The sequence below is a fragment of the Diabrotica virgifera genome, chromosome 1, assembly GCF_917563875.1.
Source record: "Diabrotica virgifera virgifera chromosome 1, PGI_DIABVI_V3a".
In the NCBI taxonomy this organism is placed as follows: Eukaryota; Metazoa; Arthropoda; class Insecta; order Coleoptera; family Chrysomelidae; genus Diabrotica; species Diabrotica virgifera.
Window position 1 is genome coordinate 139,591,094 of NC_065443.1, and position 17,191 is coordinate 139,608,284.

Sequence of the window (17,191 nt, forward strand, 5' to 3'; positions counted from 1 at the left end):
TTCTTTGACAAGGTTGTCAAAACCAAACTTTCAATATAATTAGTTAGCATGACGACGATCTTGGTTTCCATGACGATGATTCAAAACGACTGTTATTGTCTACCGATTTGACTTTCGAATATTATGTCAAAATAATTTTATTTCATCGAATTGTCGCGTTAATTTCATTAAAACAGGAATACAATAAGATATATTTGAAATAAATTAGTAAATAATATCTAAATATTAGTTTATTGCATGTATTATAATTACTTTAAGGCCATATTAACATATCTAAATTAACACGCGTGCGGAAAAGTAAAAACCGCGTGCGGAAAAGTAACACGCGTGCGGAAAAGTGAAACTTTCTAAACTAAAATGCGTGCGCGAAAGTAGACATTTTTGCACGCTCGTAGATAAAAGATATTTTAATCTTGCAATTGACAAATTAATTACAATTGCCCTCTACAGTCACTGTACTACAGTTCATCCCAAACCTTTTTTTCAGTGCGTCATAGATTATCGAATTCTCTCTAACGCATAAAAGTTGGAAGTGACAGAAAAAAATGTACCTCCGTTATTATTATATATTTAAAGAATTTGGAAAATTATGTATTTGTTGACAGGTATTTGCATATTAAAACTACCATATACTTATAGATGTACCTATAATTTGTTGGCGATTACAATACTCTAAATAGGTAACCAATTAATGATGTGAATAAAGATAATTGGACACACAAGTGAACGATTGTGACAGTACTTGCACAATATCAAGGGGTAAAATGACAATTGTAATTTCTATAGTATTTTCCAGCGATGTAAATATAAATATTTTATGGCATTGCATTGGTATATTCACAAATTGTATAATGAAATTTGATTTTATAGGTATTTATTTATTTTAGGTACATTAAAATATTTTTAATATTAATATTCTGGCAAATATTTGTATAAATATTAATGTTTATATAAAACATCTTCTTCTTCTTCTTGTGGTGCTTTCTCCTTTAGTGGAGGTTAGTGACTACACTGGCAAATCTGTCTCTGTCCAATGCGGCTCTAAACAGAGCTGTTAAATCAAGGCCGGTCCAGTCTCTGATATTTCTAAGCCTTGAAATCTGCGCCTAACGGGACCACATTTTCCTTCAATCTTACCCTGGATGATCAGTTGCGCGAGGCGGTATTTTTTGTTTCTCATTATGTGTCCCAGGTAGCTAACTTTTCTGACTTTGATGATTTTTAGCAGCTCCCTATCTGTACTTATTCTCCTCAGAATATCTTCGTTGGTGGTGTGGGTTGTCCAAGGTATTTTCAAGATTCTTCTATAAAGCCAGAGTTCAAAGGCTTCTAACTTGTTCATCAGTGTTATGTTGAGTGTCCAGGCTTCCGTTCCGTACAAAAGTATTGACCACACATAGCAATGCAGAAAACGACATCTAAGGCTAATGTTAATGCTACTGTTACAAAGTAAGCTTTTCATTTTGATAAACCCTTGTCGGGCTACCTCTATTCTCGCTCTTACTTCTTGTTTATAATCAAGTTGATTATTGAACCAGCAACCAAGATATTTGTATTGCTTTACATATTCAAGCTGTTGGTGGTTCACATATATTGCAAGGGGTGAATTTTTGTTCCTTGATATTTTCATAACTTTGGTTTTCGCAGTATTGATCTTCAACTCCATTTTTTCACAACTCTCATTAACCCTATTTAGCAGTATCTGAAGACTATGGTCCGAATCAGTCATTAATACCGTGCCATCCGCATAGCGGATGTTATTTACTCTTTGCCTGTTTATCCTGATTCCTTCGCAAATATTACCTCAGAGTAGATGTTAAACAGTATCAGTGATAGCACACAACCCTGTCTGACACCTTGTTGTTACAACCCTGTCAGTTGGCCTTGACATGTTACCATTGGTCTTTATGATTGCTTTATGATTCCAATAAATAGCTTCTATAATTTTAGAATCTCTTTTGTCGACTTCAATGTCGTTTAATCTCTCTATCAAGGTCATGTGCTGCACCCGGTCTAACGCTTTTTCAAAATCTATAAAACAGACAAAAAGGTCTACTTGTTGATCTTTGCATCTTTATGACAGAGTTTGAAGACAGAATATTGCTTCTCGTGTCCCCATACCTTTCCTGAAGCCAAATTGTTCTTGACCGGTGATCTCGTCACATCTTCTATACAGGGCGATTCATTAAGAATGTCCAGTCTCTGAATTGTAGATTCTAGACCTTAGAAATATTAAGATTTAACCCAAATCACTTATATAAAATGTGCCTCGTTCCTGAGTTACAGGGTGTTCTATTTAAAAATTTAATAACCATTTTTATCCAGTACTTTAAAACTATTTAACATATCCTTGTCATACTTTGCAGAAAGTGTTGTTGCCGTACACCCTACTAAATTATGATAAACAAACGTTTCTGGCTGCTACCAGAGGCGTACGACAGGGGACAGTGCATGGTTTACCCTTCCCAAATTCTACGCCACTGGCGAAATTGCTATTTTAGCACAATATTTCGATTTTCCAACACCTTCTATGTAAATAATATACTCTTCATTCGTAACGTTAAGGTCATTAATTTTTGAGATATTTGAAGTTGAAAATGAAACTTTACAGTTATTTTGATTAATGTATTGTGCCCCTTCATTTTTAACTTCAAATATCTCGAAAACTAATGATTTTATCAATACGAATGAAGAGTATATTATTTGCATAGAAAGTATTGGAGACTCTAAAAATTATGCTGAAATGACAATTCCATCAGTGGCGTAGAATTTGGGAAGGTTCAAGCATTTATTTTCCCGTGTACGCCTCTGGTAATAGCCAGAATCGTTTATTTAACATAAATTAGTAAGGTGTACAGTACCTACACTTTTTGGCAAGTATGATACGGCAATTTCAAATACTTTTAAAGTATTGGGTACAAATAATTTTTAAATTTTTAATTCAAACATCCCTATTACATAAATATTAACTATTTGTATCCAGTATTTTAAAAGTATTTGATATATCCTTATCATACTTAGCAGATAGTGTAGATACTGTACAACCTACTAAAATATGTTAAATAAAACTTTCTGGCTAGTACCAGAGGTGTACGACAGGGGAAAGTGAATGGTTGACCCTTCCCACATTATGGTTGACGCCAATGGCGGAATTACTATTTTATTGCAATTTTTCGATTCTCCAATACTTTCTATGCAAATAATACACTCTTCATCCGTACTGATAAAATCATTAGTTTTCGAGATATTTAAAGTTAAAAATGAAGGAGCACAATACATTAATCAAAATAGCTATGCCGTTTCATTTTCAACTTCAAATATCTCGAAAACTAATGACTTTAACGTTACGAATGAAGAGTATATTACTGACACAGGAAGTATTGGAAAATCGAAATATTGTGCTAAAATAGCAATTTCGCCAGTGGCGTAGAATTTGGGAAGGGTCAACCATTCACTTTCCCCTGTCATACGCCTCTGGTAGTGGCCAGAAAAGTTTATTTATCATAATTTAGTAGGATGTACAGTACCTATATTTTTTGCCAAGTATGACAAGGATATGTCAAATAGTTTTAAAGCCCTGGGTAAAAATAGTTATTAAATTTTTAAATAAAACACCCTGTAACTCAGTAACGAGCCACATTTAATTTACATGATTTGGGTTAAATCTTAATATTTTGAGGTCTAGAATCTACATCTCAAATATTGGACATTCTTAATGAATCACCCTGTATATTCTGTTCTGTATAATTCGTAAGAAAAGCTTCAGAATGTTATTGAGTAGACTTATAAGGCGAAAGTCCTGGCATAATTTGGCGTTCTTCTTTTTGGGCAGTGGTATGAAGACGGATTCAAGCCATCTTTTAGGGATCGTTCCTGTACTGTAAATATTATTAAATAGTCCAAGAAGAAGGTCCAAGTTTTCCTCGTTAATTAATTTCAATAGCTCAGCTGGTATTTCATTTTTTCCTACAGATTTGTGGTTTTTTAGTTGACATAGAGCATATTCCAGTTCTGACTTCAGCATTGGAGGACCTTCGTTATTTTCTTTATTTAATGTAGGAGGTTCTCTGATGTCATAGAAGAGTTCCTTTATATAATCTTCCCACATGTTTATTTGTTCTTCAGGGCTTGAAATCAGTTTGCCTTCTGCATTGATTAGATTATTTGGTCTTTGTGAGTATGTCGTGCCTGTGAATTCCTTGAGTTTCTTATGAAGATGGAAGTCATCATGTATTTTATATAAGTCTTCGATCTCTTCACATTGTTTTGTTATCCATTTTTCTTTTGCGGTTTTTATTTTTTGGTTTAATGGTTCTATTTATTGCTTTATATATTGCTTTGTGCTGTTTGCATTTTCTTCTTTCATCCATTAAGTCTAATATTTCCTCTGTCATCCATCTTTGCTTCCGTGGTCGTTGTTCTGTGATCGTTTCAGTTGTCGTTGCAAGAGCTTTTCTGATTTCCTCCCAGTTCTGTTCTATATCTTGTGTTCTCTCTTCTTTGTTGGTAATTTCTTTAAGTTTGGTGTTCAGCTGCTCTTCTGTTTTCTTTTTGGTTTGTTCATCTTTGAGTTGTTCTGATATGCGTCTAATAGTTTTCTTTTGTGGTGGTTTACATATTTTTAATCGTATTTTTATGTCCGCCACTACTGGGTTATGATCGGAACCAATGTCAGCACTAGGGAAAGTATTAATAAAAAAACGTAACTATCTTTTAAACTACCCTGTATAACGTTACAAAACGTCATATTTTAAGAAAGAAGACATCGAGGAGAATCCTAAAATGTACAAATGTACAGGGTGTCCAAAATATTTTCATTAAATAGATCACTCTTCAAAACCCCTTCATTCCAATTTTCATGATTCTGTTGCCTTTAGTTCTCGAGATATTTTTAATAGACCGTTTATCTGCCTCATCCTATATACTGTAAAAATTTCAGAAAAAAATATTAAAATGGAACAGAGTTGTAGCGAGGTAAACGCAAAAAAAACGTGATTTTATTTTTAGGGTAAAATTGCTATTTTGACAATGTTTTCCCACATAAAATTAAAAATAAACCTCATTTTCGTTTTCAGCACCATCAAAAACATAAAGTATGACTAAAATTAGCCATTCACCTCACCGTGGTCAGTAACTCGAGAAATAAGCTTTTTTTTGGGGGTGTGCCGCTCGTCTAACATACTTATTCAAGTATAAAATATAATCCTTTTTCTACTTATCACTTACGACTTATCTCTTCCTTGTGAGCCACTTTCTGGCAAATTTGCTTATTCATATTTTGATTAGCTCATTTTTCAATATATATCACGCTCCAGCGCAGTAAACAAAATAAGTTCCAACAAAAAAAAAAATGATTGTTCATCACATCGTCCTTCCCATTATTCCGACAGAAATTATGATCGTCCAGTGACTGTTTCGTGACGATTATTTCAGTAATCGGATAAATGCAAGTACTATAGTTGGACTAACCTGCGCACTAGGATCGCTTTTTACATTAAAAATAAATTGATTTTTTTTTGGCCGGCTTTTAAAAAAAATGTGTATTAACACGTTTTTTGCCGATAACGCGCTGGCGCTACATGACTTAGCCGCTACACTGGCGGCTCGTGCTTTTTACAACAGGGGAGGCTATACCTAACTGTAAAATATGTGCCAAGAAATGTAATATTTTTTGACCATTTTTAATTTACATTTCATATATCATCATAATTAAAATTTCATAATATCATATCATTTTAAAAATAGTAGTACATAGTTAGTCTAATTGTCGGAAAAAGTTGTTTAAACAAGTTGTTCTAAATATTATTCTAGCCCCACATACCAAATTTCATAACAAAATTCGCATTTTTAGTTTTTTCATTATTTGTAGTCAGGACCCTAAAATTGGTTGTCCCCAGATGCGAGTAACGGAGGCAAGAAGCCAGCCAGTGATAAATCTCCGAGCAGCGTGTGATGGCACCGTGGATGGCACTGTTAGGAGACTGGGTCCCTTTAAACGCTGCTGCGCTGCGCGGAGCATTAGCAACGGATGCTGCCCGACTGATAGCCTCCGTTCATGCATCTCTGGATAACCCAGGGTCCTGACTACAATAATAATGAAAAAACTGAGACCGCAATCATGCGTTCTAATGCTAATGCTGCGTGCGTATGGATATATTCGCGGTGTGCAAGTACTTGGAAGGGATACGCGAAACGATCGTGCGCGAATAGCGGAGCAATATTGCAACTTTCTTAAATAATTCATATTGTCAACTGAAATTGTCAAATTGACGTACATTTTATACCTATTGTCATTTAAGAAGAAAAATTATATATTGCTCCACAATATTGATATGATAAGCAATTATTATATAAAGGTAAATTTAATTAATTGTATTTTGCTTGCAATAGTGCATTTTAATACCTAATTTTATTTACTACATACAATTGCTTACGTTTGAATAAAATAACCTATATCTTATTTTTTCTTCTTATTATTTTTTTTTGGACTGTGGCCTTGACAATTATCCAGTAACCAGGAGCATATGATTGGCCAATATAATTAAAAGTGAGAATAAAAGTACAGAGCGTAGAAATAGGTGTCGCTTTTCCGAACTTGCACGGTCCCAATAGTGATAATGATGTGGAATTTACATTTTGTATAATAGTAAGAGTGCTTATTGTTTTTCGCGATTCAAAATAAAAACAGTGTAGCGTATGTAAAAATTTTGTCTCCCTTGCCTCCTCTGACGAGCCGCCACTGCTTTAGCTACACGCCAACGACGCTCTAGCGCATTCAGATAGGGCTTTTTATATCCCAAAAACAGTAAGCGGCTCTTGGTGAAAACTTACCCAGAATAGATCGGCAGTTACGGCTTAAAGGGCTATCCTAGTGTAAAAGTACGAAATTCATAAAATAAAATTTTTGGGAATTCCTAAAATAAAAAGTACTGTACCAATTTTTTGAAAATTTGCATAAGCATTTATTATTAAAAGAGGTACATGCAAAAAAAATTTTCATAAAAAAATATTGAAAATTAAACGATTTATGCGCCATCTACTGGCACCGTGAAAATAAAAACATGGCCCCACTGCTGCAGTGATTGGTACTAATAGAGATCCTGAAACATAAAATTTCAAAGTTATTATTGAAATATAAGTTATTTTCTATACCATTAACTAGGGGTTTTTTGATCGGATAAAAAATGTCAATTTGGCGGTTTTTGAGACTAAAAATGTTTTAGCTAATTTAAAAAAAAATTTCAACACTTCGTCATTTTTCCAAATTTTAATATTTTTCAAAAATCTTAGTTGATGGTATAGGAAATAACTTATATTTCAATAATCACTTTGAAATTTTATGTTTCAGGATCTCTATTAGTCCCAATCACTGCAGCAGGAAAGCTATGTTTTTATTTTCACGGTGCCAGTAGATGGCGCACAAATTGTTTAATTTTCAATATTTTTTTATTAAAATTGTTTTACATATACTTCTTTTTATAATAAATGCTCATGCAAATTTTCAAAACAATTGATACAGTACTTTTTATTTTAGAAATTCCCAAAAAAAGTATATGAATTTCATACTTTTACACTAGGATAGCCCCTTAATGTTCGATTATAAATTATTTTGGATAAAATTGTCATTGCAGCGCTAATAACTCGCATAAGGTTTGCATTGCTATGTACCGTATATTGTAAAGTTAAGTAACATGTTATTGAGTAACACATTACACAGGTCGACATGAATTTTGAGTCTGAGTTCTGTACCTCTGATTTTGATTAGTAATGGCCGGTTTCACCAACGACAAATAGTAGTTTATTCTATGAATTAAGTTATTCGATCAATAAACTGACACTTCTCCATTTTACTAACGTCAAATAAGACTTATTTTATTTATTTATCAAATAAATATTTACTCTTCGCATAAATTGGCAAGTTAATCTCGAGGTAAATATTTATAAGAAAGTAAATTCGTCAGTTTAACTTTAAATTATCAGTAGTAATTCCACGAGACAGTTTTAATTTTATGAGCCAATGAGGAGTGAAATTATGTCAAAGTGTCACGAGCGCAACAAGTCGATAATAATTTTAGAGGTCTAAATAATGAATAAAACTCTTTTTTAAATCATTTTAACTAATATTTTATTGATATCTTCGTCTGAATATTTGCTAAACCTGTTCCTGGTGTTCTCTTTGACAAGTTGTACCTAAAACATGAATTGTCATTAATGTCACTGAATGTTCATTTTACCCCCCCCCCCGTTCATGACGTTCATGACGGGATACGCGATATTAAAATTATCAGTAGTAATTGCACAAGAGCTCTAAAATTATCGAATTTTTTCCGAGTGACACTTTGACAGTTTTAATTTCACGACCCGAAGGGGAGTGAAATGATGTCAAAGTGTCACTCGGAAAAAATTCGATAATAATTTTAGAGATCGAGTGCAATTTGTTGTGATTATTTCATGAATAAAACTGTTCAAAACCAAAATTTTGTTGTAATTTATTTATGTAAGTACAATTAAACACACAGTTTTTATAAATAGGTTTGTTCTAGCATCAGTTTCAAACGGTTTGAAACCATCAGCGAATAGTGGACCAGCGCGAGTAGAGGGGATAGCACTGGTGACTGTATTATGTTTTCTCACTGACCAACTGTTTGCTGACGATTTTTGACTAGTTTGACTGTTTGCTAGAACAAACCTAATATTTGACGGTTGAAAGTAATCACTTTTATAATTTTTAAAACATTAATTGTCATTAATGTCACTGAATGTATTTTTTCCTAGCAACGAAGGGCATCTGACGTAATATACTTGACGACGGGATATTATCAAAAATTATCGGGTATAATATCACAAGAGAGTGAAAATAAATTGAAAATAATGCGACAGTTTTTCGAAAATTTGCTGTCTGGCAATAGACACGAGAGCCCGCAGGACTCGAGTGGCTATTGTCCGATGACAACAAATTTGAGTAAAAATGAAGCATTATTTTCTTATTTATTCTTACTGTCGTGTGTTATTCGTAAGATTATTTTTTAATACGTATATTATGGATATTTTCTTAAATGTGACAGTTGTCGAAACTAGTAAACTGGTTGCCATTAAACAGAAACAATCTACTTAAAAAAATTCTATCGGTAATTTTCTACAGTAGATAATTCTCAGTATAATTTTAATCTGATTGGACAGAATTAAACACGTGATCAAATATCTTACTATACGATTGGAAGTTAAAATCATTAAAAAATAATCAGTTTAATTTTTATTTCTGTACCTTTCTATTGGTCAGAATCTCCTATGAATGAAATAATCGCTGTAATTTTTATTTCTGTATCTTTTTATTAGTCAGAATCTATGAATGAAATAATGAAAATTATATTGAAACAAAATAAAAATATAAACGTCTAATATATTTTATTTGACGAATAACTATTCATTGATTTATTTGTTGTTGTTGGTGAAACCGGACCTTAGGCCCAACTAAAGAAAGAAAAAATATTTTTATCTAATAAAGTTTGCTTTTGTACTTACCAGAACAAAATTTCAAATTTTATGAAAAAGCTTTATTTTTTAATTCTTAAAAGTAAACAAGTTTTGAACTATTTGTTTTTATTCACTTTAATTATAAAAGACGGAATATGTAAAACCCATAAATACAAAAAAACATGAACAATTAAAAATTAACAGGTTTGGTATTTCTTTTGTGTAAACAAGCACTCTCTCGTAGGAGCTTCCAAACGTAGTTACCCATCATGTTGTCATTATATTATCCTTGATACCGTTGTTTGAAGTTCATTGCATCTTGGTGAAAGCATTCTCCTTGCTCGTCTTAGTATGCAACCAAGTTGTTTTTAAGCTGATCTAAGTGAGCATGTAGCATGTGTATTTTAAGAGACATCCTGCATGCCATGACTTTGAAGCTATCACGCATATTAGAAATAAGCTCTTTATAATTGTCAATCTCTCACAGTTGCGGAAAAATTGTTTTAAAAATTTAAAGGCCTCAGAATCTTGACGAAGAGTATTTACGAACTGCTTCATGACACTTAATTTTATGTGCAATGGAGGCATTAAAGCTTAAAGCATGATGGGGCTCCACATTTGCTGCTGGTAGTGAAGTACATCGGTTCTACATACTATCCCATAAGCAAAGGTAACGTGCATATTTAGTGTATCCGCCTTGCCTTCGCACCAGAAAACCAACCATTTTGAAATCCCCTATCACAGGCCAGACATACTCTTCATGTATAAAAAATTAGAAGAATGATTTTAATGCTCTCATAATTTTCTTTGGGCATTTGGGCAAGAACTGTTTTTAGCTTCTTGTAGAGCTGTCAAACCGAATATTTTGGTTCCCACTTTAATGAATTTGCCCCAAATATAGCAAAAAGAGTCTACATCATTTTTATACTTTTAAGAAGCCACTTTATGGTAGCCATTTTAAGCCTCGCGACACATGAAATACGTTATTCCATTGCAATGCTCACGCGCACACTATCATGTCAGACTGCCACTTCTCGCTTCACACCCAAACTCCACCCTCACCCCTCTCCGGCATCTTAATTTCAACGTCTCCTTAGAAACTCTGCCAAAACGCTGTGTATTAAATTTATATTTCATTATCTAAAGGTACAAAAGCAAACTTTAATTAGTATTTATGGAGTTTGTTTATGCTTAATTTTCGATGTACACTTACAAACAGAAAATATTTGCTAAGTAACAGACTCAGAAATTTTTTTTTTGTTGACCTGTTATCTGTTTATTGAATGCAAGTTTAAGTATAAAACTATTATGCACAAGAAAGTTTTAAGTGTAAGTGTAAGTTTTTACACTTAAATAATTTATTTGTTACAGATTTCCCCAGTTGAGGAGCCTCTTGGAAAGTAAACATATCATTTTCCAGCATGAGGTTAAATATATTTATGAACTGAAGAAAAGAACTCGAGCTCTACTTGAGAAAATGCCTGCTAAATTTTACAAGAGGTATATTCTGAAAAGAGTCTCTTTTTATTTTTATTTAGGTTAGGTTCGGTTCAACATGAGTGGGTGCTTAAATATCCTTCCACTTGGCCTATTGTGGCTCATCTCTAGGTTAAAGTTGTCCTTTCTGCCCAACCTTTTTAACAAAGTCGAAGTCTTTCAATAAAAAATATGTTTGGTTCACCATGCCGATACGAAAATATTTTATAATTTGAAGTACAACGTTGCCCATCATTTTTGTAACGCTTTTTTTTATATATCTTTATAGTAATGGATATATCGTACTTCAACGACTGTGCGATTTTTATTCCCCTTAAGGACGAAGGTGCAAAATTTCGGCTCCAGTGCTTTTTAAATGCATTAATTTTTTTTAGAATCCAGAGAAATCTAATAGTCCAGAAAGCCACTGCGCATCCGCTAGGAAATATATTCTAATTCAGATTTTTTGCACAATCTTACTCAAAAAGGACTCCTTTTAACAAATTTGCATGTTGCCAGGACCAAAAGGTGGTCAAAAATTTTTTAAACGTTTTTTTTTTGTTTTTTTCCTAAAATTATTATTTTTGCATGCAAAAAAGTTTTTTTAGGTTTTTTCGATCATTCCAAACAGAAAAGGTCTTTAGTTACTTTTCTCTAAAAATGATAGTTTTTGACATATAAGCGATTAAAAATTGAAAAATTGCGAAATCGGCCATTTTTAACCCTCAAAAGCTATGTGAAAAACTGAAAATTTGAATGTTGCCAAGGTAGGTAGATATTCTTTAAACATCGATTGATGAAATCCCGAAGAGTTTTTTGCAATACAATATTCAAAACTCCTTTGTTTTTTAATTGCTAATCAAGCGTGCGCGACACTATTTTCCACCGACAGTATGGTGCAAATGAAAGAAATAAATTCGTTATTTCGTAAACTGGCGACTTTAAGGAAAAATCCCGAAACAGGTCGATTTTTATTTTTAAGTTATGATATTGTGGCATATATGGTATACTAGTGACGTCATCCGTCTGGGCGTGATGACGTAATCGATGATTTTTGTAAATGAGAATAGGGGTCGTGTGGTAGCTCATTTGAAAGGTTCTTCAATTCTCTATTCAGTCATGTAAACATTTACATAATTATTTATACAGGGTGTCCTTCTACTTCTTTTTTTGTCAAATAATTTAATTTAATAAAAATGTTTTGGACACCCTGTATAAATAATTATGTAAATGTTTATATTACTGAATAGAGAATTGAAGAACCTTTCAAATGAACTAGCACATGACCCCTACTCTCATTTAAAAACATCATCGATTACGTCATCACGTCCAGATGGATGACGTCACTAGTATACCATATATGCCAAAATATCATAACTTAAAAATAAAAATCGACCTGTTTCGGGATTTTTTCTTAAAGTCGCCGGTTTACGAAATAACGAATTTATTCCTTTCATTTGCACCATACTGTCGATGTCGGTGGAAAATAGTGTCGCGCACACTTGATTAGCAATTAAAAAACAATGAGTTTTGAATATTGTATTGCAAAAAACTCTTCGGGATTTCATCAATCGATGTTTAAAGAATATCTACCTACCTTGGCAACATTCAAATTTTCAGTTTTTCACATAGTTTTTGAGGGTTAAAAATGACCGATTTCGCAATTTTTCAATTTTTAATCGCTTATATGCCAAAAACTATCATTTTTAGAGAAAAGTCACTAAAGACCTTTTCTGTTTGGAATGATCCAAAAAACCTAAAAAAACGTTTTTCCTTTAAGTTAAAAAAAAAAAACGTTTAAAAAATTTTTGACCACCTTTTGGTCCTGGCAACATGAAAATTTGTTAAAGGGAGTCCTTTTTGAGTAAGATTGTGCAAAAAATCCGAATTAGAATATTTTTCCTAGCGGATGCGCAGTGGCTTTCTGGACTATAATTAGTGGAGTCAATGAAGGTGGATATGAGTTATTACCTCAGATTTCGTTGAACCTCCATCGATTTTCATAAAAATTGGTGAGTGGTTAAAGGATACCTCAAGGAACAAAGGTGACATAGTGCCAACTTGCGCTTTTTGCATTTTAGGGGTGAAATACACCCCTTTTTTAAAAATTATTTTTTAGATTTCTGAAAGTGCAGTCACTGTAAGTTTTCACTTCCTATTTCGTTGAACCTTCATCGATTTTCATGAAAATCGGTAGGTAGTTAGAGGATACCTCAAGTAATAAAAGTTATATAGCATCAACTTGCGCTTTTGCATTTTAGGGGTGCAATACACCCCTACTTTTTAAATTATAAAAAATGCAGATTTCCGCATTATGGCGCAAGTAATCTTTAATTAAGAAAAATAAATATTTGTTTTATAATTATGTGCATGAATTACATTTTTTTTTATTTTTCAAACCTTATAGTAACCAAAAATCCGAAAATTAACAAGTCGAAAATCACGAAAACCTTATTCTTCTATATTTCTGAAAGTGTAGTCACTGAATGTTTTCACCCACGATTTCTTTGAACCTTCATCGATTTTCATGAAAATTGTTGATAGTTAGAGGATACCTCAAAAAACAAAAGTGATATGGCACCAAGTTGCGCTTTCTGCATTTTAGGGGTGAAATGCACCTTTTTTTTTTAATGATAAAAATGCAGATTTCAGCATTCTGGCTCAAGCAATCTCGTTTAATTAAGTAAAATAAATATTTTTTTACATTTATGTATATGATTTATAATTTTTATTAATTTTTCAAACCTTATAGTAACCAAAAATCAGAAAATTAGCAAATCGACAATCACGAAAAAAATTAATCTTTTATATTTCCAAAAAGGCAGTCACTGAAGCTTTTCACCCCTGATTTCGTTGAACGTCCATCAATTTTCATGAAAATTGGTAAGTAGTTAGAGGATACCTCAAGAAACAAAAATGATGTGGTACCAACTTGCGCTTTTATCCTGGGGTGGATGTTACCCCTTCTCATGGGTGAACACTATTTTATTAAAAATAACCCCATTATTAAAACTAATTTAATATAGGTAATACATAATATAAAACAACATACAATAGCTACTACGAAAAATACGCTTATCACTAAAGTATCGTCGTGCTTTCATGCTATATTCAACAAAACCAACTTGGTACGGCCTTTAATTAGATATCGCAAATCACTTTGGCTGATTTTGTCTGCATATATATTATGTTTGAAGAATCCCTTTTTTTTGTGAGACTGGATATAGGACATTTTTCAAGTATGAATTCACATTCATGGTATATCGTTGCTATACAGGGATAATAATCTGTGCAATGTTATGGTACAGGCTACGTTAAATATGAAGTAAATGTGGAAGATATACACTGGTTATTCATTTCAATTTAATTTGATTGTTTTTTAATCGTTTACAATATTTAAAATAATTAAAGACATAAAGTTAGGGATTTCAAAAATAAATTCAGTTCTCACTGGCAGGGTGGGAAATAATAAAGTGCCATACAATAGCATTTCATTATAATGCTCATTACAGGCATTACAGGCTGCTCCGTTTGAGAAAACTCATACTCTCAAACTTTGAGAAAACACTCATTCAGTTTCGACCAACCCTGTATTAGCTAAAATTAAACGTTTTGCTAGATTAATAATTTTTAACAATAATAGACTATATTAAAAATCAACATAAATTGATTTTCTGATGTCAAATCACTACAATTATACAGGGGGTGAATATTGCTATGAAATTTGAAAAAAAAAAACGTAATTATCTTTTAAACTACTTCGTATAACATCCCAAAACCTGATATTTTAAGAAATAATACATAGAGGAGAATCCAAAAATGTAAAAATATACAGGGTGTTCCATTAAACAAAAGATAATTTTGTTTCACCCTGTCAATATGGGTGGCCCTGTATATTTGGAAATGTATTTAAATTCTGATATTATCTATGCCCCAATCTCACCTAAATAAACTTTTTTCGTATCTCCTACAACAAACGACTAACTGGACTTCCCACAACCTGTATACATACAAAATCTCCGCTATAAAATTTTTTCAAAGAAAATGTTATTGGTTTTTTTAAAATAACTCAGTTAATTTTTGAAATATGAGATTTATCAAAAAACCATTACAGAGCTAAGTAAACGGTCTATAACAATGTATTAAACATAATTTTCTAAACCCTTTATTTTTTTTAAATACAAGGTGAAATGGCCCCGCTTACATGGTTCTCGCAGTAAAATTTAGGCTTTAAATGTTTCTATCTCGGTTATTTTATGCTGTAAAAAAATATTAAAAAAAGAAAAAGCTTAAATAAAGTTAAAACTAAAATTTTGTTGTTTACCATTTTTTAAGTATATCGAGTATTTTTGGAGTTATTATCAAAAGAAAATGAAATTCACGAAAATTTGAAAAATTCCAATTTTTTTAATCGTATTTTTTTTTCAAAAATATGGATTCAAAACCGGTCAAAATTGTTGAAGTTATTACTCATGTTAAAATAAATAAAGTTTTAAATGGGTTACTATAAATTTTAATTTTTGTGGAAATGACGTATGTTTCATTTTTCATTCTTCCCTAAAAAATCTGAAAGGGTCCTCTTATTTCCATCATAACTTGCTTAATTTTGATGCTATCGACTTCATATATAGCTTCTTGATAGTTACCTTTAAGTACTTTATTAAAATGTTTAGTATCTATATTTAACAAAGTGCATGGTTTTCCTGTTATTTAAGCTTGAATACTAAGATTTGAGTACTCGCGGAAAAAATAACTCACTTTGTATATGTAATAAAGGATTTTTCGAATAAGGAGCTTATTTATTTTTATATTATCTTCGATTTTGGTAATAGGGAGTTTTTGTTGCTACGTAACGTACGCATCTCCGTATACGTAAAGCAACTAACGTGTCGTAGAGGATGAATGTTAAAATAGGTAGTTTTTGTAACTACCTTAACGTAACGTAAAGCAAATCATAGTCATTTTTAAATTCCGTTGACATTAAAAAAATAAAACAATGTTCACACAATATACAATTAATATACAAATGTAAAAAAAGATAAATGAATGATGAAATTGTATGGTTTTAATTGCTTCTATTTAAATATAAAAATATTATTTTTCCTTAGGTTAAATTTTTTTTATTTTCTTTATACCTACTATTTAGTTGTAAATTATTGTATACCTACATCAGAATTCCAGTAGGTATAATGTAAATAGTGTGGTAATATTTATTTGAAAATTTTACTGAAACTAGGTCATTTGTTTATCTAGTTATTAATTGTGGTGATCACTGTATTTCTTAAATTAATACAAGATTTGTTTGTTTTGCTTTATTAATAGACAACTTAAAAACAATAAAATTTTAAATCTATTATGAAGTTCCAATTATAAACACAGAATAATTTTACTCAAATAGACTAAACCAATAACCAATATAACCTTAAAATGTTCATAAACGCCAAACGGGTAGTACGCTGATGAAATGTTCATTTGGTAGGTAATCGGGCAAGATCCTCGTGTGCATTCGGTGACTTTCGGCTCGATAGGGATGCGTATGAACCTAACGTACCAGCCCGTAACCTTAGGTAATACGTATCGCGATACGGGAGTTCAACCATTAATGCGCAAGCGTATATGTCAAAAAGATGCGTTACGTTTACGTATTTGTGTGCACAAAAACTCCCTAATAACAACTTTTTTAAAGAAACTTATGGTTTTTGAGTTATTTATGAAAAACTGCTTTAAAACATGGATTTTTTTCAGGAAAAATCAAAACTTTTGATCTTTAATAACTCAAAAACTATTGATTTATTGGAATAACTTTATATAACAAATTTTACTTATAATTTGTCCCTCTATCGATTAGTGGTATTATTTTTAATAAAATAATTTCCACCCCCGAGAAGGGGTGGCATCCCCCCCAGGGTAAAAGCGCAAGTTGGCACCATGTCACCTTTGATTATTGAGGTATCCTCTACATACTTACCAATTTTCATGAAAATCGATGGAGGTTCAACGAAATCGGAGGTGAAAACCTTCATTGACTCCACTAAATAAATACGTTTGAACAGTGTAAAGGCAGAATGAAAGATTACATTATTACCTAGGGTCGAAAGTCCCTTAGAATAAACAAAAAGTTTCTTTTGAATGAAATATTTGAAATTAAATATCACAACAAATTTTCTCTTTTTTTACCCCTGTAACTTATTAAAATAAATACTATAGAAGTTTTCAGGGACTTTCGGCCCTCAGTAATAAT

General features: G+C 32.0%; 1 protein-coding gene across 1 annotated transcript in view; it reads left to right on the forward strand.

Moving 5' to 3' along the window:
• Positions 1-17,191, forward strand: part of LOC114343721 (F-box only protein 21) — a 63,454-nt gene that overhangs the window by 21,392 nt on the left and 24,871 nt on the right. The window contains exon 2 of the mRNA XM_028294560.2: positions 10,846-10,974. Within this exon, the coding sequence (XP_028150361.1) occupies positions 10,846-10,974 (129 nt within the window). The remainder of the gene's footprint in view (positions 1-10,845; positions 10,975-17,191) is intronic.